We start from the raw sequence: 21,946 nt of genomic DNA on the forward strand, positions 1-21,946 counted from the left end.
AACAAACAAACAAACAAACAAAACTTTTCACATCGCAATTAATTCAAATATTTAAAATAAACAATGCATACTTTTTCTTTTCTCGACTGCCACTTCGATGCGATCGACGTGATCTAGAAAGCAAATAAAACAATAAAAGTAATAGAATGGAATAGAGTTCGAGACTTTGTAGAGAAAAGCTACTATAACTACTATATACGACAGCAACAATGACAACGGTAACAACACAAATAAAAAAAAACAAAGCTAATAAATTCAGAATTTGGATTTTTTCTGTTTTTCATCTTTATATATATATATATATATATATATATATATATAATAATGCCCAAGTGATATTTTTACAAAGTTGCGGATAGAGAACAGCCAACGCAGCTGACAAAATGCCTACCTTCAACCGCCATATAGCAATGAACACAGATGGCAAATAAGAAGTTTTAAATTCTGATATCTATAATACAACTAATTGCTTACAAAAAGAAAAATTTGCATTTCACCGGCAAAAAATAAAGTCTCAAGTTTTTCTTTTGCAGACAGAAATTATGGAAAACCTAGAAACAACACGAAATGGGCAGCAAATTTTCATAAAAGCAAAACAGCTAGCAAAACTTACTTTTTTTCACTCAAATCACCATATTCTTTATTTTTATTCGCTTTCGCTTCTTCCGGTTTCTGCAAAAAAAGAAACAACATACATACGTGCAAAAAGCATTATAATTACAGTCAAAAAGCAAAAACAATACAGAGTTGAAAATTCAAAAAAAAATAATTAGCTGAAGACAACTATGTTGAAATTGAATTACTTTATGAAGAAAAAATACGCTTTCAAGAGAGAAAAAGAGATTTGCAAGAAAAAGCGCAAATTTTCCATTATATATGCAGTACTTCCATCAACGAACAGCACCAATCTGAAGTGATTTCAAATAAATCAACAAAACGAACAATAACTGAACAACTACCGTGGAATTTTTCATTTCACTCATTTATATTAATAATTGCAAATTCACGCGTGCGTATATTTTGTAGCGCTTTAATTATCTATAACAACCAGAGATGGTATTTAAATATAATCGTGTCAAAACCGAAAATAGAATCAGTGGCTCAATAACTGCGTGGTAGCATTTTATTCTGCTTTGATTGGCCAGTTCAGATTTGTAAAACTGTTTTCCCTGTTCGATTATTGAACGCACAACATTATCATTACTTTACATACAGTAAGTAATACGTTTAAAAATTTTTGTTTAAAATTAAAAGTTTAAATATACGAAAAATAATGTTGTGCTGTGTGTTGATTTTCATATACGTGCGAAGTGATTTTTGAAACTGATCTGCTTGAAAAAGTGCTGCAAGAATGTGGTGAAACAACTTTCAGAAATATCCACAGTTTTATAATTGGAATAGGCATTGAAAACTGCTGAGCTGCTGACACCTCATCAAAAAATTTCCGATTTCATTTAATTAAATTTGAAATAAGATCAGTTAAACAAAAGCACAATCCAGTACAGCACAAATAAAACTTGAAAATCAAACTGATAAAATCACATATTTCATGGCTAACATCAGCCAGCGAAGCGAACTTCAAATCATTCAAACATTAAAGCAACGTTTGTTTATACAAAATGTAAACAACCAGTTTTGTTTAAAGTGTTTTAGTTTAAATTACGGAGGGTTTTGAAGTTTGAGTTTCGGTTTCGAGAAGTTTCGAATTTGAGTGTGCAAAGTGCCAGTGTATGTATGTGTCCGTGTGCGCAAGTGTGGCATGGCTTTGAAAATGGTAATGCGTTGTTTTGAATATTTCACATTAATATTTTCACATAGATTCTACAATTTTAAGTAAGCAACAATTAAAAAAAGCATAAAATATCAGTTTGCATTTTTACAAATTATTGAATCGATAAATTACCTAGCTATAAGAAACTATTTCATAAAAGACTTGTTTAATTAATTGTGAAGAAAAATACTATTAAATAAAAAAATACTTCTCGATATGCTTCATAAATTGAGAATCCTGTTTAACAATTATCTGATATATTACTTTCAGGCGAAAAAAGATTCCATTATTATTGTACTACTGTTGGCCATTTGCTATGGTAGTGTGTTAGATGAACCAGAAAATGATTCTTGTCCAGTCGATAAATATAATTTCATTCTTAAAGGCGGGAAAAGGCATCCTAAATCATGCACAACATTTGTACCTTCAAGTAGGATGTACGAGAGTCCTGACAATTCGATACCAACTTTAATACCGATTAAACCAAATAACAACAGTTTACTGGACAACATGCTTGAATTTTGCCAACGGAATTTCAAAAATGGCATTCCACTGTCATATATAAACAAACCTGCCTATAAATATCACAAATTTTACACATACACGGAAGGTAAGGCAACGGTGCATTCTGCGGTAGAGGTTTCAAAAACGGACGGACCTCATTATTTAAACAGATATCACCAATCAGTTGAGGATATGCTAGAACATACTTGTTACATCAATACCGCTAGATACTTTGATGTGCTCAGAAACACGATAAGCACAAAAGAAATGGAACGCTGCTACTACGATTTTAACTTCATATTTTTCTGGGTTAGAGAAAACGTAATTACACCTGAGTGGTGGCAGGATTATTCACATTCTATGAGCGATTTTGAATCACAAGGTTCACATGATGCAAACTGCAGGTGCATGCAACTATCCAACAACAATGAAGAGTACACTTTCAGTTCAACAGTACAGAAATGTTCCATTGAGAATTGTCAGTATTTTGCTTGCATATCTTCAAGTTACAATAACTGTGTAGACGAAAAAATTGAACAATGTACATTTGCACCTAATGAAAACATATGCCGAGAATACACTTATGTACGCCACCAAGAAGCCGATATACCGTATGGAAAAGAATGCCCTGAACGTGATTATGGAGAAATATGCGAGTGTCCTTGTTCAGACCTAGAGTGGTCAGAGTGGTCTGCAAAAAGTACAACTTGCGGTCCATACACAAGAGAACGGTATAAAGTCGTAAAAGGATTCGAAAATGTCGAAGTGGACTGTACACAAGAAAGATACAAATGCTGCTTTTCTACTGAAGAAGGATTGCAAACTGATTGTAAAGATTTTTTTATCAACTCCAACAAAACCATAATGGAACATAATGAAACATGTACAAAAAATGATGGGACGATAATTAAAACCGAGGCTGGTTATTTTTGTGAATGTAGTAGCAACCGCTACGGAGTGCTATGTGAAGAAAGTAAGAAACTCTTTAATATCTTTATTCTGAAAACGTGGAGGTTTCATTTAATTATATTACAAAAATGTTTAAAACAAAATAACAGGATGGGGTTAAGTTATTAAAATTCCACGCTTGTGCATCATTTGTGTGACATAATTCCTTATTACAAATATATCAGATAATTAACTATATAAATAACCTAATTCTATACATGTTTTGTCGATCATACGACAAGCCACACTACATAAATTGTAAATATTTCATACTACGAAAATTTATCTTCTTTTAAAATAACATTGCAGAATACTCATTCTGTGAAGACAACCCAAATGTATGCCAAAATAATGGAACATGCATCAACGCTGGAAGTTCTTACATCTGCCAATGCAAATCTGAATATCGAGGAGTGAACTGCACCATTGGTAAGAAAAATTTTTAACTATAATTTAATTACCACAAATGTAAATGTGTAAAAAATGTAACAATCGTGATATATGATAAATATGAAAAATGTATCTAACATTGAGATTACTACACATACACATACACACACACACAACTTGTACATAACGGTGTATGTAAAAATTTAATTTCCACTTGAAATGAATCAGTAAGACGATGTACAAAAATATCATTATAGGAATCAGACAAATAAGCAAAATATTCTTTACCATTATTTCAGAGAAAGTAACGTGCAAAAGTGGTCTACACTGCTTAAATCAAGGAACGTGCACGAAAGTAAATGGAAAATACGCATGCATGTGTCCTCCACTGTTCACGGGAAAATTTTGCGAATTCAGTAAGTAAAGAATAAACGATTTTTCACACGCTTCATGTTCATTCCTCTGTTCATAAAAGTTCCATTATTCTTCATACAAACAAGCATAACTTGTACATTTCATCATTTACAAATGCAAGTATAATTGTAAAAAATGTCCATTCTCATGTTTTAATTTTTGACAAATTCTTCTTCTTCTTCTTCTTCTTCTTCACGATACATGCAATACAAATACAGTTGCTATTTAGATACTGGCATATGCAAAGCAGATACATGCAGAAATGGTGGTACCTGCGTAGTATTCGGTTCAACGCGTTATACATGCAAATGCGAAAAAGATTTCAAAGGGGCATTCTGCGAACAGAGTAAACTCACTCTTGGATGAAACAACAATAGCTTCTTTATTAATTACATAAGCGAATATTTCAGGTATCAGCATATTAGAAAAATATTCCAAAATGCTGTCTGAATCAGGAATCGACATTCTCATAATAATTTGCATAGCATTCATAGGAGTGTTCATCTTCATCCATACTGTATTTCGTCATATGGTAAAACATTTAACTAGCTTACATCAAAATTGTCAAATTATATTCTCCTTTTCTTAAAAATTTTAAATAAGACTCACTGAACAGATAATTAGAAAAATTAATTTTGCAAAGTAAAGAAAACAGCAAAGAAATATGTTCGCTGAGACTAATTTGTTTCGATGCTGTTATAATTTTCTTTCAATGTGAAACAATTAATAATACAGCAATAATACCAGTACTTGAGCATTTTCATGATTAAAATTTATTATTATTTGAAAACGATAACAATAATAAATAAATAATAATGAAAATAGGCTGAAATTAATGAAATAAAAAATTTTTTACTTGGATTTTATTATAGGATATGATGCACAGAATACGAAGACGATACAAGAACCGGTGAAGTAAGCGGCAACAACATACCTGCGCATAATATGGTATTTCTTCTTTAACAAATGATGCAATTGAAATTTAATATTTAATTAAAAAATGATTTTTTTCAGAGAAGTTACAAGCAGGACATAGAAGATAAAAATAACTCGACTACTTGTACTTTAATATTTTCATTGATGTTCAGTATTTTTCATCATGCTAAGAAGTTAACAATACTGTTCATGTTAAAATTTCACATTATCAATTTCACACATTCTATTCGCAAATTTTAAAATGCGACTATTATTTACACATTCCATATTTGATGAATACCATTTAATTAAATATAATATATGATGAATTAAAATAATTTCAAAATAGTGATAGAAAATTTGGCCAATTGTTTCAACGCAGAATAGAACATGCGGCAATTGAAGACTGTGAATGAAACCGCCAATGTAGCTAGAATCTATTTTCAACGACACTGAACAATAATGAATCTGTATGATTAATCGAATGTGATTCATTGTTATTCGCATGCGCGTCTTTGCCTGTCAGTTTGTTTGAACAGCTGGGCAACATTCGCTGTTCGTGTGCTATTAAATAGACTATTTTTGAACAGCATACTGTAGCTACTCAGTGCATATCTGTCTGTCATGCTATGCTTATGCGTTGATGTTATTGCAAACCACAACGCTTGCTTACAATACAATACAATCACAACGATGTCAATTATAATAAATGACCTATCATATCACATGTTAGCTTGTGTTTCAAATCAGATTCGACGAAATAAATTCATGCTTTTTCTCCACTTTTGTATTGTACATTAGATGAAATTTTGTTTCTATATAATGAAATTCATATATGCATATTTTTATGTTTCTTTTTATGCTTTTTTGATCATGAAATGGGTGATTTGAAAGAGAAGAAGTTGAAAAATCCTGGTCATTCATCTTTCGCAATGCTTAACGATGAAATACTGGAAAATGTTGCGTTCGACACGGCAAGACAATTTTTCACCATCTGCGACCGTGATTCCAAAGGATACTTATTAAAAGGCGACATGCAACGTCTCAGAGAAAGTGGTCTATGCAATTTATCAATCGAAGAACTTGAAATGGTGTTTGACAGTTTAGATGAAGATCACAATGGCATACTGACAATGGAAGAATTTATCTTCGGCTTTGGTAAGCGGAATAATATACGAATGATAATAATAAGCAATAATTTATCACATAATACTTTTCTCTCATAACTATACTCTGACGAAACTCAGCTGAAGCTATTATAGAGGATATTTTTAAAAAAAGAGAAATAAAACTGATAATTTAGTATATCCATAACTAAATTAAAAAAAACAACGAATAGTTATTTTGTGCTGAAGGAACAAAAATTACATAAAAAGGAAAAAATAATTGTAATAGAAAAAAAGTAACTGAAAGATCGATATGTATATTCGAATATTTTACTATATACAGTGAATGATAATTTATTTACTCAAAAGCTGCAGCTATTGACGAGTAAACTGAGTAGAAAAGTCATTGTGTATACAGTTACAGTATTTTACGGCATTTCCATCGTAGAATTTTACGTAATTGCAAAGAAATCGACTAATAAAATATCAAATAAATATTCTGAAAAAATTAAAATTAAAGTATTCTTTTCGACAGTATTCATAAAATTAATTATAAACAGAATGATTGTTGAATGGCTATTTATATGCTTGTAAATTGTTTTTTAAAACAGCATCAATTAAGCAAGGCATCAGATTTACATTAGAAGAGTATTCTTTGAAACGTGCATATATGAAAAGGACAGAATGAAAGTACGCTTGCTCATGGATATAATTAATGATTAAGTTTTCGATTTATAAATTAGATATTTGAATATGAATGAAAATAATTTGAGGAGAATTTGTGAAATCGATCCATCCGGAGATGGTTGAACTGACGGAAGATGAAAGTGAACAAGCAAGCAGTCAACAACTGCAGTGCATTACAAATACAGACGAAGATGTGGAAGAAAGGGAAAAATTTCAAACATTTCTTCGTCAAATTGGAGCTGAAGATCTGTTCGCAGAGTATGCTTACAAAAATTATTCTTATTATTATTAATCTTATTTATTATTTGGTAGCGAAAATACAGAACAACTGTGGCAAATTTTACGCAACGACAATCCAAATGTGTTGAATAAGTTTGAAGCATTTTTGAAAAACCTTTCGTTCGAAATGAAGTCAGTTCGAGATAAAATGTGCGCAACTGCACAAAACAAGCGGGAAGATTTGAATCGTCTTTATACCGATGTTGAACAGCAAATAAAACAAGAAACTGAACGCTGCTTAAAAAATGTATTCAAAACAAACAAACAAACAAACAAACAAACAAACACATAGACAATAACTTTGTGGATTGATCGTTGACTGCTTTGCAGGAACAGGAAAAAATGCAAAAGCTTCAATGGTCATTAGAAAATGAAATTGAAAGTAAAAATTTACAACTTCAAGAATTGAGTGAAAAATTTTCCATGGTAATTGAAACAACAATTGTGATATGAATGAAAAAATAAATTACCATATTTTTAGGCTCAAACTAAAATGGAAAATATGGAATATGACAAAGAAAAGTCGAGAGTTTTGCTTGAAAAAATTCGCAAGGCAAAAAAAAATTTCATTTCCAACATACACACCTATTCACATGAAACCTTTCCGATTGTTAATTGTTAAATTTCTTCTATTATTGATAATCATGTTTTCAACAATGTATAATTATTTCATTTTTCTTGTTGCATATTTCTTATTTTTACAAGCGCAGTGTACTACAAGGAATGGATAGTATCAAAAATTGAAATAAGCACAATAAATTTGTACAGCTTTTAGGAGAAAGATGTTTTGGCTGAGCAGAAGCAAAATCTTGAAATGCAACTTTGCAAGCAAAAAGACGAATCTGAAGAATTGATGAAATATTTGAACAAAGTGCAAAAAGAAATTCGTGAAGAACGTAAACGACGTGCAAAAGCCGCGCTGACGGTAAACGACGAAGCGGTTTTAGAACGCGAAGAGCTGATAAAGCAGTTGAACGCACTTAGGTATGAGATGATTATGCAAATTTTTCAACAATACAAACTAACGCAAATGGACAAATGCTTTTTGGTGGATCATTTTTCAGGGCAGAAAATATGAGACTATTGGACGAACTGGACGAAAATACAGTATTTGAAAAACGAAAAAAATATATTGCGGCTAAAATGTGTTTTTCTCTGTTTTGCAGAATATGTCTCAAGCTGCGTCGCTTTCAGCTTCTCCATGCGCATCCACGTCTCACCTGCGACCGCTCAGAGAAACTACTGCCCTGTAAGTGTGAACTATGATGACTGATAGTGCACAGTGCATTGTCTCAAACTGACTGATCCTATTCTCTAATCAGACATGCCAGAAGTAGCCCCATGCTTGCAACAGCAGCAGATTATAGAACCAGCTTCAACTGCAGATCACGATTTTTGATCGATTCTGATGGTGATGACTTGGAATCAATACACAGTGAACTGTTACAAGCTGACAGTGGGTAAGTAAGTACTTTGTGACTGATTCAAAGAAAAAACCAACAATATTTAATGCATCAGCATAAATTTAGAAAAGTAATTAATAAACTGAATTCTAGAATATCCGGGTTGGACAATTTTGAAAATGGTCAAGATAGTATTGTTAGCTTTGAAATTCATTAAAAGTATTATCAATCAGCGGAATAAAAGATCAATAACTTTTACTTACAGGAACCGATTAATGTCGGCACTCCAGATCGAGTTTTCAAAGTGGTAGTAGCCGGAGATTCAGGTGTCGGAAAGACCTGCTTCCTTGATCGTCTTTGCAATAATCGTTTCAATCCTGGCATACGTTCTACTATAGGTATGATGTGTTCTAACAGTTGGATAACTTTGCTAAATTCGAATTCGAACAACAACTGTTCGCTCGCGTATTTTTTCATGTGATCCATGAAAAAATGAATATTGCACATACGAATATGAATTATACAGTAAATTCAACGAAATTATCAGGTACATGCGAATGAAATTTGAATCTACTGAAGAAATTACAGAAAGAAAACTATAAACTAAAATACGAAATAATCAGAATACGCGAGCGAAAACATTTTTCTAAAAATTCAACCACCAAAAAAATTTATTACTATTATTGTTTTTGTTAATTTGATTTACTTACTGTCATTATTGAAAATCAGGTATTGATTTTCATATGAAAATTTTAAAAGTTGAAGATCAACTTATTGCGCTGCAGCTGTGGGATACTGCCGGTCAGGAGAGGTAATTCCATTGGATATCTTGTATAATTAAACTTATCATATTTGTTTATTATTTTTATTATTATTATTAATATTTGCAGATTTCGTAGCATCACAAAGCAATATTTTCGCAAAGCGGATGCGGTGATTCTGATGTTCGACTTAGTATCAGTGAGTTCGTTCACAAGCGTCCGTGAATGGATTACGGGAATTCGAGTAAAAAACATTAAACCGAAATTTTTTATTAATAATTTTTTAAACTGTACCTTCAGGCAGCAGTGGAAGAAGACTGTGTTGTGTGCATTATTGGCAACAAGACCGACCTGGTCCAAGAAGGCAAGCAGGCAGTGAAAATTTACAAAGAAGATTTTTCGCCTGAAACTGTGATAAAAAAATAGTATAGTATTTTTGAAAATTTAATCGAGAAATAATAATTTTCAGGATGGCGAAAGTTTGTATTTCGAAACAAGCGCCAAATCCGGTGATTCTGTCCACGCGGCAATGTATCAGCTTGCCCTGTAAGTAAACTGTTAGTCTGCTTGACACGTGATGATTAGCTCCTGCAGTCACTTTTATTTATGAAAATCAATTTGTTAGAGTACTGAAGGATGTTAGCAGCAGACGTGACGAAAAGCTGATCTGTCTACAGAAGACTTCGGACAAGCCAAAATCAAAATGTTGTAGCCGGACAAACGTTTAAAAATGGATTCAATCAGTATTTTCAAATTAGTAAATAAAAACCATATTCGCAAAAAGTGCAGTTTCGTTTGTTGTAATGATGAAATTATCAATTTAAACGGATCGTTTCAAATGCTTCACAGTTTGGAAGCAAAGCCGGACGGACTACTTCTGCATCAACAAGTAGCAAAAAGCATTTATTTCTGCAAAAAAAAAATAATTGACACGTCAATGCGAGGTGAACATTATATTTACTTGCATAATGTACAACAATCAGCAACAGTACACAATGTACAGAAAATGACCTTCACTACAATCTTAAAGAAAAAAATGCCTGAAAAGTAGTGCTCGATATGTATTATTATTTCATGCTTTAAAAAAAATTATTTTCATCAAAATGACAAATAATACGCACACATGCTCTTAATATAACCATTATAGTTCGTTATAATAAAATATAGAATTTGATAGTTTTCGTTTTCCAAAACCTGTGTCCAGTTGTGCTTTTTCATTTTTCCGTATACGATGGTCGCAACAATTCCACCGCGCTGATTGCATCTGGGAACAGTTGGTGATAACTCGCCGTTGGAACGTAGTTTGCCGTTATAACATTGCCTACATAATAATTTATTTTTACAACATCATGCATAATTGAAGCAAACAACGCGAAACAACGCATTTACCGGCAAAATAACGACCATGCAAACTGTTCACGGCCGCAACAGCAGCCGCAACAGTCGGGCATTTGACGTAGACATTTCCATCGCCTGATGCTTTGTCAACGAAAATGTGCACCACACCCTGGTGCTTATTACATTCGTCAATCACATCGTCACGAATTTCCCGATCCCAATCTGGATCCGATTCAGCCATCGGATTGAACATATTCGACAACACAAAACACTGCGTTGCAATCAACTGTTGAGATGCGAGCTGCTGCTGTTGCTCATGTTGCTGTTGTTGCTGTTGTTGTTGTTGTTGCACTTGCATTGCCGGTGGTAAAGTATGCTGATGTTGTTGTGGCTGTGCATTCAACATCTGCTTCGCAACCTGAGGTAATTCCATTCCAGTTCCTTGAACAGAAAAAATTGTAAGGTCGATTTTAAAGTAAAAAAAAATTAGTAAAAATGCGACCAACTACCTTCAGCTAACTTGGCCATCAGTTGCAATCGACCGGTAGTTCCAAGATCAATGCCTGAACGATCCAACTCGTCCGAATCAAGCGACGGCTGGAACAAAGTATTCTGATGTTCAGTAACGTGACCAACTTTCATCGGGCGACCAGCCAATTCAAATCCATTCAACTGTTCCATCGCTCGTTTAGCATCTTCAGAATTGTAAAACTACAATAAATAAACAATTTTCTATCAAATAATACTTATTTATCAGATTCAATTACCGTAATGAAGCCATAACCCCTCGAACGGCTTGTTTCTGGATCTTTTAAAAGTTGAATGCTTTCTATCTGAAATATTAGAAGAAAAAAATGCAAAACAAAATAACAATATTAATTAAAAAATATTACTTTGCCAAATGGCTCGAATATTCCTCGTAACATTTCTTCGGTAATGTTGAAATGCAAAGAGCCGACGTACAATTTCATCGGACCACGATTTTGAGTAAATGCCGTCGCCAACATGGCCGAAGCCATTCTATTCTTTTCAGATTGAGTTGGTTGAACAACAATCGGCGCTCCAAGCAGACGTTTACCGTGCAATGATAAAGCCTATAATTTTTAAAACAGAAAAAAAACTGAATACAGTATAACATTCAAGTTGAACAACACATCGCTGCTTACCAACGGTACAGAGTCCAGATCCCAAAATTCAACATAAGCAATGCCTTTTGAACGACGCGTTTTGCTGTCCGTAATAATACGCACATCTCGTACCTGAAAATAAAGCAAAAAATAACATAAAAATTGAACAAAACTTCAAAACCAGCACTCACCTTGGCCACTTCTGAGAAAAATTCTTCCAAATCACGAGGCCTTATACTGCGAGCCAGTTGCATGCAAAAAACTGTACGAGCATCTCGCTCTTCTGGAGAAAGCTCCGAATCGACATAATTTCTCGGTGGACTGTAGCGTGGTGTAAACGGCATGCTTGAATGAAAGGAGAAAAAAATAATAATAAACGACAATATTACACAACCGGTGGGTGGAATAAAATTGTGAAACATACACATCCCGTCGTTCTGGACCGGGCAATTTTTTCCCACTGCTCAGACCCTCGCCAGGCTTGCCGCCTCGAGTGTACGGAGGTGGACTGCGGGAACGGCGGTACGGTGGCGACCGCCACGCCCCTCGAGAAGATGGATAACGATGGTCTCGTCGTTCCCTGGAACGATGCCTGGTCCGGCGTTCTCTGGACCGACTGCGCCGATGTTTGGAACGACTGCGATCCCGACGTGACGATCGATTTTTCGAACGACTTCGACTTTTGGATTTCTTCTTTTTTCTAAAAAAACAGAATAAACCAACAGCATAGTCAGAAAACAAACAAACAAACAAACAAAACTTTTCACATCGCAATTAATTCAAATATTTAAAATAAACAATGCATACTTTTTCTTTTCTCGACTGCCACTTCGATGCGATCGACGTGATCTAGAAAGCAAATAAAACAATAAAAGTAATAGAATGGAATAGAGTTCGAGACTTTGTAGAGAAAAGCTACTATAACTACTATATACGACAGCAACAATGACAACGGTAACAACACAAATAAAAAAAAACAAAGCTAATAAATTCAGAATTTGGATTTTTTCTGTTTTTCATCTTTATATTTATATATATATATATATATATATATATAATAATGCCCAAGTGATATTTTTACAAAGTTGCGGATAGAGAACAGCCAACGCAGCTGACAAAATGCCTACCTTCAACCGCCATATAGCAATGAACACAGATGGCAAATAAGAAGTTTTAAATTGTGATATCTATAATACAACTAATTGCTTACAAAAAGAAAAATTTGCATTTCACCGGCAAAAAATAAAGTCTCAAGTTTTTCTTTTGCAGACAGAAATTATGGAAAACCTAGAAACAACACGAAATGGGCAGCAAATTTTCATAAAAGCAAAACAGCTAGCAAAACTTACTTTTTTTCACTCAAATCACCATTTTCTTTATTTTTATTCGCTTTCGCTTCTTCCGGTTTCTGCAAAAAAAGAAACAACATACATACGTGCAAAAAGCATTATAATTACAGTCAAAAAGCAAAAACAATACAGAGTTGAAAATTCAAAAAAAAATAATTAGCTGAAGACAACTTATTATTTTAGCAATGCTAAATTAAAATGAAAAAATTAAAAACAAAACAAAAGAAGAAACAACTGCTGATTTAAAATATTGAAAGTGACCAACGCGAATGAGATGAAAAAAAACAAATGCAAATTTCATTGCTTGTTTGCACATGTATCATCACTACGACATGATGAATTTGCCAATTTGAAAACGAATCTTTCAAATTGAATAGAAAATTGGAAAAATTATATTCAACACTGAACTTTGATTACGGGTGAAATAAATATATTTATTCTTTTACACATTTGCTCAGTGGCGGTATTGGCTTTCCAAATTGCATGCTCTGACAGCGTCGCAGCTGCCAACGCAAAAGCACCTACCAACGTTTTAAAATTAAAAAAAATCAATGCAGCACAGCAGCATTTGGAAATAAGCCAAATTTCGTCAACTTTTTTTTCTCACACACAATGTTCACGGTAATGGTGTAAAATTCCTAATAAAAATTGAACCGCAAAAGTTAGTAAAAACTTTCCGCGGTCTAAAGTCATACTCTTACGTAATGCTTTCGCTTTAGCTTTAAGCAAAACACCACATCACATCACGTTTCGTCCGTAAAACTCAGTCGTTTTTCTGCAAAAAAAGTCTCAGCTTTCAACAACCAACTTGATTAAATAATTAGTGATTTCCTTTTTCTCTATTTTCCCTCATTCCAACCAACACATCAAGAACAAATAACAAAACATGTACATCAACCCCGCAAAGCTCTGGAATTAATTATTCTTGCTGCATTAGATGGACTTTGCAATTAGCTATTTTAGTCGTACATTCATTTATATTATAAATAAAGCAAACCAAATGTAAAAATTCTATTTTTCTTAAAATGCTAGTTTTCCACTTGCACACACCGCTCGTAGTTGCTGTGCCAATCTTCAGTACTCTTCATAAACGGTACCTATAAATGAATTTCACAACCCTGAGAATTGGAAAAATCAGAGCCTTCCAAGGCTTTCAGTTGGACTCCCAATGTACCCGTTCACATCGCAACAACATCCGAGGGTACGATACCTAGAAATCAATAATATTGAAAAAGCAAAATCTTCGATACGCAAACTCTGTAATGCTAACTGACACACAAAGAGGGGCAAATCACACAATCGCTTTCAGTTATTGTCCATCAACTGAGAAGCAAATCTTCTGCAATATCTTGTCATCAGCAGTATTCTATTATAAAAGTGGACAAATTATATAATTAATTTCATTTAAGCTGTTTTCATATGTGTCAGCAATTAACGCTCAATGAAAACAATTTTGGTCACATAAAAAGCAAATTAAAAAAATAATGCATGCAAAATATTTGTCAATTCAAAAGCAATGCTTTCTTCAAAGTTCACTCTCAACCACAACCATTCATATTCATTTCCAATATGCATAAATTCGACAAATTTCCATTTCAACAATTTGCCTTTCTTTTTTTATGCCAACTGCAAACGCTCCAACCAAAACAAACATTATACATTCAAACTCAGCACCAAGCAACAACTAAGCTAATTCATTTATGAAACGTACGTAGCCCACCACATTTTCAGTTATGTACATTTGAAAATCAGTGTTGCAAAATTAATAATGGAAATTACATTCTGCTGAATGTATGAGTAAATAATCAATCGTAAAAATGGGCTGCTTGGTATTTACTTTAAGATTGTGAATCACAAACGACTCTTCGAGAAAGTTAAATATACAATGAAATGCTTAAGCAAATTTTTAAAAATATACTCAATCAAAAAATATTTGATAATCGATGAAAATAAACCAGAAAAAACATTAAAAACAATAAAACATGCTTGAGCATTTACCTTGTCTTCTATAGGTGCAAATGTTTCTTCAAGCATTGCTTCAACATCCGCGTCGTCAGCCATTTTATCAAATTAGTCAAGTAAAATTGGTCAATATTTCTTTTCAAGCTAAAAAATCAAAGTCAAAAACAGAATTAAACAGAAACTAGTACATTAGTATATACAGGATACGTTTACATAAACATACAACAAAGAATTAGAAACATTCTCATCGCGCATAATTGAAAAATTGTCAACTTCAAACAAAAATAATAAACATTAAATAAACTTATTTTAAAACATAATTGCATAAAGTTGTAAAACAACATCCGATATTTATAAATACTGTTCTTATAAAGTAAAAAGATGGCTCAAAGATATCAATATCAAAATTCAAGAAATCGTTAACAGTTTCAGAAGAAATAATTTAACAGTCGAATACAGAAAGATTTATATAAAAATGACAAATTATTTACTCTTTTTAAAGCAATTAAGGACAGCTAACAGCAGTGAAACGTAGGTGGCAAATGGTATATTTCGTGTTTAACAAACAAACAAGAAACTTACAGTATATGTAATATAAATAAAGTTCAAATATTCTATTCGAAATGTATGTCAGTAAAATTAAGTTACAATATGCTGAATATTTATCTATTTTTGAACTGCAATATAAAATTTATAATTTTTTAATAAAAATTTTACATTTTTTATTCTTATAGTAAAAATATAACTTTATATCAAAAATGTTACAGTACTGCAACAAATGATGTTGTAATTAATAGTCAAATTAAATTGATGAAAAGAAATTGTTTGGATGGAAAAATGAATTATTTTGAAGTTATTATTTTAATTATTTTAAGGAAATAAATAGCAATTGCACAGTGGCCGCGCAAGTAACCAAGTTTCCAAATATTATAAAAAAATAATACCGAATTGTCATGAAGAGACTTATTTTGTAAAATATCATGCATAAATAGCTTTTTGTTTCATCAAAGCATGGAACATTTAAATATGAAAACTAATTTTTGACAATTTATAAAAATTGCGTAATGCAATTTGCTATAATAAATTGGTACTTGTAATTCAGTACATCTTTTGTCATAAGCAGATGCTGAATTTTCTTTCTTTAATATAAACTTTTTCAAGCTATGTTTGTATAATTCAATAATTTAAAATCTTCAGATTTTATTCGCATGTGTTCACATAGCGACGTTTTATGAAATGACAACGAAGTTAATGAAATGACGCACGAATGCGCAGAATGAACACGCATGCGAAATACAATGGAGAATATCGAACATTCATATTTTCAAACAAATGAAGGAAACCATTTCCGTTCTTTCAATAGATCAAAAATGATACTGACATTTGTAAAATATTTTCTAAATGGAGAATGGATTTCCTTTTGTATTTTTCGTTTGATAATTTCAAACAGACAAAACAAAACGGAATGAAATATTCATCAATTACCGCAACTTTATTTATTCAAGTTTGATTGTTTGATACATCAGAAAACTTGTTAAAGTTTCAATACAGTTGTATTAATTTTTAATCATTCATGAGATCGAGTACATATCTGAGGATATCATACCGAACAAAGGCTGAGGCTTGGCAGCAATTTCACTGATCAGATTGAACGGACAATTTTTCAAATGAATTAACATAGCTGACGTGTCGTTCATTTGCCATTTGATCGGTTTCATTGCCGTGCTGAATGACCATTTCTAAAAGAGAATATAATAAATTAAAAAAAAATAATTTTTTTTCACCATAATATTTCGAATTTTCAATAAAAACCTTTTCTTTCACAATCCATCGAGTGGAATGCTCGCATCGAGCCCAGACTAATTCGACGATTCCTCTTTTGGTCAACACTGCTTGCAAAAAGGATCGCATATTTCTTGTGATCATTGCCAAATTGTTCAAAGTTATCGAATCCACATGATTCAAGAGTTGAAGCAAAAATTCATACGGTAAAGCAAGCAAATCGAACGTCGGCCCGCAGTAATCGACCGTCTCAGTTGTAGTTTTCACTTTGATGCAGTCGAATTGATTATCGTATTCAATTTTACTCTGGTCAGTCGGTGTCCATCCGGCAATGGAAAATGTGCATCCTCGATAAAATAACGGACATCGTCGGACAATCCAACCGTCGAGCTGTGTCATCGTATCGCAGTGGACATTTAAATAGTGGGCGGCAAATTCACGTCTGTGGAAATGTTTGGAACATGTAAATGTGAACATACGGTTGGGCTTGTGCTGGTAATAAGGTGACAAAAATTCCATCTGCAGACGCAAATTTACACCCAACCTTTTGTATACGGCAGTTTCGTCAAAGTGATCACTGTAGTTGGTTGAATTTTGGTAAATGTTTTGTTTTTTGTCATTTTCTCTTGTATGAAATTTCCAACCGTTCTTCAAACGTGACAGACAACTTTTCGCCAAACCAGGCGGATATTGACGATCCAACCAAACATTATTGCATTCATCATCACTGACCGACGGCTGGCAAAAACTTGAGCTGCTGGTCAGTGTTTTTTGCTCGTCTGCCAACGTCAAGCTCACATCCAAGCCGACCGACTGCTTTGCCGAGGATCTGGCCGATATTGATAATGATGATAACAACGGTGCTCTTGTTGGAACATTTCCACTTTTCAAATTGGTCAACGAAATTTCGTCCACTGGCCAGCGATTCCATCCTGCCGAACAGTAGACTACACATGCCGGGCATTGGTCGGCTAAATGCTTGCTCAGTTGTTTTCTTTTCAACCGAAACGGGCACCCAATTGATGCGTTCAAGCAATTGATCTCTTGCTCTTGACAAATGAACAAGTGATCGACCAATTTGCAACTATGCATTGTAAAGCAGCATCGATTCGGACACGACAACATTGGACATTGTGAAAATTTGCATTTCTTTGAAAAGCAGCATTTGCAATGCTCATCGTGTACATCTGCAATCATTTCCATCATTATTCAACTGAACACCAATAATAACACATACCACCACCACAACCACCACCACTGATAGCAACAACAACAACAATAATAATAATAATAATAATATCAACACCACCACCACCACCAGCAACAACAACAACAACAACAACGACGACAATCAATTACATTCTTGACAACTGCGCTTTGCTGACAGCATATTTAAAATGATGAGCAAGTTATATATAATTAATTTCATTAAAATTATTTTAAAAGAAAAAAAAGAAAATTATAAATTTTGTAAAAAGAATCTGTATTTCAAATGGAATTAATTTTTTTAAAATATTTTTCAAGGAAAAAACTTTTCTTAAAATTGCATTCGGTAAGAATTGGATTTTCAAGTTGAAAATCAATTTTTACATCAGTCACTAACTGTTTACTTCGACGACAACGTCTAAGAATTTGTACATCAAGAAAACAACAACGAAAACTGTTTGAACAAATAATAGCAATAAAAAAGATGAAAATAATAATAATAATAATAATAATAATAATAATGCAAGCCATGACATCTCGACATGATCATCAAAACTGATGAAGAAGAAAATGTCGAAAGTTGAATGAGTGCAAGCAGTAAGGGTGAAAACAAAAATGAAGTAGACATTGAAAAGTAAAAGGCGATGAAATGGTTGAGCAAAAAGATGCTCAAAAAGAAATAATTAAATAAAAATTAATTATCCAACACCACGCCTTTTTTTCAATGTTTTTGGTCGTTTCATGTCGGTCGAGTTCGTACGGTCGAACCCGTTGCAACACGTCACTGTCCGAGGTTTTGTGGAAACCAACTTGAGCCGTACCTTTTGGCAAGAAGGACTGAGATTGCCCAATTCGCAGCTAAACTGCACGCCACTCTCTTCACCACACTCGCTGGTCGTTTCTTCTTTCGTCAAATTTTGGTCTTCATCCCCAAGATCTGCACTTCCACTAGTGGAATCTTCGTCCGTTATCCAGTGAAAGCTGTCATCGTAACAACCAGCATCGTCCTCTTCAAAACGATAATTGTCATTATCATAATTCTCGGGATTTTCATAATAAGCTGGATTTTCCTTGTTCATTGGCAAAAGTACCACGGATTCAGTTTGTTGCTCTTGTTTCAGATCCAACTTCGACTCTTCTTCACTGTCGTCACTAGACCAAGGTGGACTTGCATCATCACTGTTGTCGGTGCTTGACGTACAAGCGGTGATCGTTTGCAAATCGGTCAAACGTAGTTTCAACGGTGGAATGCGCATCGGACTATGGTCAACCCTTTGCTGACCACCGGGCATTGGGACAACGACCATGTCCTCTGGGAACAAGGGCGTTGGTGGTGGGGACGACGATGATGACGACGGTGACAGTGATGCAGACGGTGAGGACAAAGATGGCGTTGGCGATTCAGCTATGGCTGATTTGGCTAGTTTGATCACTATTTTCAAACTCTCCTTGTTCGGCTGCGAAACCATGCGGGGCGAGTGGAGTTCCTCGACGGCTGGCATTTTCACTGACGGCTCCAAACAAGGAGCCTCATCCCAGAGGGATGAACACGGTGACAAAGGCATCTGCTTCGGTTCCGAAGCTTTGACGATGTTCTTATCTTCGATCCTCACCGTCGAACTGTCGCTAGCCCAAGCGGTCACTGGGAACGGAAAACCACCTCGACAATCGTGTAAGTAGGGAAGCGGCGAGGGAGTGGAACAAGAGGACTGTTGTCGGTGTCGGTCGTTGTCCAAAGTCGACGATTCCATGTCGGTTGGCTCATCCAACCACGGCATCAGCGTCTCCTCCTTCGACATGTTCAGCCCGTCATCCTCATGAATAGATAGCCTCTGCTGAGCAGCATCTGAAATTTGAAAATTCAAAAACTAAAAACAACAACAACAATAATAATAATAATAATTTTTCTGACCAAGCTGCTCTTGCTGAGCTTGCACCGCTTTCAGATCTTTCAAAATTTCACTTTCGCTCCTGATGAACAACATCTGCATGAAAACATTCTCTTCAGACTGATTGAGCTTCTGAAAACAACATCAAATATTTGAATTTCGACTAAAAATTTCATCAGAAATCAATTCAATAAGTTTTACCGCGGCTTCTTTCACTAAGCAATTTCTCAATCGCTGAAACTGTTTCTCCTTTTTAATAATGAGATTCGTCATTGTTTGTTTATAAGAGATGTCGACTAAAAAGAGAAAACAAAGCAATAATAAATGTAAAAGTACAACGGTACACTTCATGAATGCAAGTAAACGTACTAGATGTGAGCAATTCATCCGGTATGTCTTCTTCATACCATATGTGATAGGGAAAAAGACGATCGAATGCATCCTTGGCGTCTTTAAACGGCGTTTTATAATCCGGCCGCATTGCACGTTCACGCAGTAAAGCTTTCAATTTACGAGAACTAATTCAAAAAAAATACAACACCATTAATTAATAGTTCCCATTTTGTTATTATTATTATTATTATGCGTTGTATTTGTAGATGAAAAATGATCATTTTCGCTTACTTTTCCTGAGCTGTGGCTGTTTTGGATTTTTTCCTTGCTTCATGACCACAAGCACGTGAACCTCGTTTAGGGGCGGATGATTCTTTTGACACCGGTTTTGTATTACAATTACCGGTGCTGAGCGTTGAGCTGCTACTACTAGCTAAAGCTGTATCATAAATTTCTGTCATAGGATCTGGCTGCTGCAAATGAACAAAATGAAATGAAATGAAATGAAATGAAATGAAATGAAATAAAATAAAATTGCATTATTATTATTAATCAATTACATAATGCAATGTTTGCAAGCGTGACGATGTGGACGGCTGCAGAACGGGGTTGCCAGTTGAAGGTATCGTTTCAATGGACGCCGCTGGTTGGCACACGGCAGTTGGTTTGGATTTGATCATCAGGTAGGTAGTTCCGTTTATCTTGAACCATTTAAATTAAAACATAGAAATGAAAATTTTTCATTTCTTACTTGCAACAGTTGACGATCACCAGCATTTACATCACTACTAATAACATTGCCCAAAACGGAGATGGGCAATTGTGAAATAACTTGATTTGAACCCTGAATTATCGGCATTTGCAAAACAGGCTGCTGCTGCTGAGCTTGTGCTTGCCTAACATTATGCACTTCAGCAACACTGGAACTGAAACAGAAGAAAAAACAATAAAGCAAAAAACAATGAAAAAATTTACACTGCATCAAAAACAAGTTGCTACTGACCAGATATGCTCGATGGCGGCTTTTTCCAAAATTGATCTGCGACGTTGTTCTAACAGTTGAAGGTTCATCTTATCCACAGCCGTTTGTTGATTACTAGTTAGAATTTTTCGAATTTGGTCCGTCAAATTAGCAATTTCATTTTGCTCTTGGTCGCCCAACCGAATGGTGATCTGCTTGGACGATTGCACTTGTTGAGGTACTTGAACCGGCTGAATTAGCAACGGCTGCGCGTCGACCGCACTCGGCTCGGCTTGTTTGGGCTGAATTTTCATGTAAGTTTTCCCATGAATTTCAGGCAAGCAGTCCAAGTTGACCACCGGCCGGCTGACCGATGATTGGCGGGCTTTCGACCTCTTGCGAGATCCTTTGGAATCAGGAGCGCCGGTGGTTCCACCGACGACAATGCATTTCGACGATGCCGACGACGTCGGCGTTGAAAGGCTGATTGTCGACGGTGAAGTCGCATTTTGCACACCGAGTATCAGGGGGGTATTTTTCGCCGTGCCGGCAAGTTGCAGTTGCTGCTGCAATAACGGACGAAGCAATGAGCCCAAATCGGCCGGAACCACAGCCACTGCCACCGGGCCACCGGGAGTGAGAACGTGCTGCACTTTGGTCTGCAAAAGTGCCTGACCGTTCACAATTTGGATTGTAGACAGTTGCTGTGCCATTAAAATAATAAAGAAACAACAAAAAACCGTTTTCCTTCAATAAAACAACTGGGTAAAACGATTTCCACAAATAACAAACAGTTGAAACTACATCATGCAATTCGCACC

General features: G+C 34.5%; 5 protein-coding genes across 5 annotated transcripts; 2 read left to right on the forward strand and 3 right to left on the reverse strand.

Annotated features, from left to right (window-relative positions):
- Positions 1–71: 71 nt before the first annotated feature.
- On the reverse strand, positions 72–983 carry Tsp_06105a (conserved hypothetical protein; the record flags this gene model as incomplete). Its single annotated transcript, XM_003380341.1, has 4 exons — positions 960–983; positions 614–672; positions 399–451; positions 72–113 (listed from the first exon to the last, which is right to left on the reverse strand). Coding segments are annotated over exons 1-4 (178 nt in total), but the record flags the coding sequence as incomplete, so codon positions are not given.
- Positions 984–1,549: 566 nt separating this feature from the next.
- Tsp_06104 (conserved hypothetical protein) lies at positions 1,550–5,063 on the forward strand. Its single transcript, XM_003380342.1, has 8 exons — positions 1,550–1,621; positions 1,678–1,774; positions 2,157–3,248; positions 3,533–3,652; positions 3,913–4,029; positions 4,257–4,373; positions 4,900–4,942; positions 5,042–5,063. Exons 1-8 carry the CDS (start codon positions 1,550–1,552, stop codon positions 5,061–5,063), a joined length of 1,680 nt encoding a protein of 559 aa, XP_003380390.1.
- A 757-nt stretch (positions 5,064–5,820) lies between these two features.
- On the forward strand, positions 5,821–9,906 carry Tsp_06103 (EF hand domain containing protein). The gene is made up of 11 exons (XM_003380343.1): positions 5,821–6,100; positions 6,822–6,993; positions 7,048–7,261; positions 7,790–7,939; positions 8,181–8,263; positions 8,346–8,474; positions 8,571–8,613; positions 8,683–8,815; positions 9,147–9,228; positions 9,648–9,724; positions 9,806–9,906. Exons 1-11 carry the CDS (start codon positions 5,821–5,823, stop codon positions 9,904–9,906), a joined length of 1,464 nt encoding a protein of 487 aa, XP_003380391.1.
- An 87-nt stretch (positions 9,907–9,993) lies between these two features.
- Tsp_06102 (RNA-binding protein 39) lies at positions 9,994–15,053 on the reverse strand. Its single transcript, XM_003380344.1, has 16 exons — positions 14,991–15,053; positions 14,167–14,202; positions 14,033–14,089; positions 13,439–13,513; positions 12,993–13,051; positions 12,451–12,492; positions 12,068–12,343; positions 11,835–11,988; positions 11,683–11,775; positions 11,410–11,610; positions 11,284–11,349; positions 11,026–11,227; positions 10,522–10,957; positions 10,373–10,499; positions 10,140–10,201; positions 9,994–10,087 (listed from the first exon to the last, which is right to left on the reverse strand). The coding sequence occupies exons 1-16, from the start codon at positions 15,051–15,053 to the stop codon at positions 9,994–9,996; spliced, it is 2,043 nt and encodes a 680-aa protein (XP_003380392.1).
- A 1,472-nt stretch (positions 15,054–16,525) lies between these two features.
- Positions 16,526–21,838, reverse strand: Tsp_06101 (putative F-box only protein 30). Its single transcript, XM_003380345.1, has 11 exons — positions 21,222–21,838; positions 20,916–21,090; positions 20,725–20,865; positions 20,456–20,637; positions 20,201–20,349; positions 20,033–20,127; positions 19,855–19,963; positions 19,387–19,788; positions 18,703–19,254; positions 16,767–17,923; positions 16,526–16,693 (listed from the first exon to the last, which is right to left on the reverse strand). The coding sequence occupies exons 1-11, from the start codon at positions 21,836–21,838 to the stop codon at positions 16,526–16,528; spliced, it is 3,747 nt and encodes a 1,248-aa protein (XP_003380393.1).
- Between the last annotated feature and the right edge of the window lie 108 nt (positions 21,839–21,946).

This window comes from Trichinella spiralis (assembly GCF_000181795.1).
Source record: "Trichinella spiralis strain ISS 195 chromosome Unknown Scfld2, whole genome shotgun sequence".
NCBI lineage: Eukaryota > Metazoa > Nematoda > Enoplea > Trichinellida > Trichinellidae > Trichinella > Trichinella spiralis.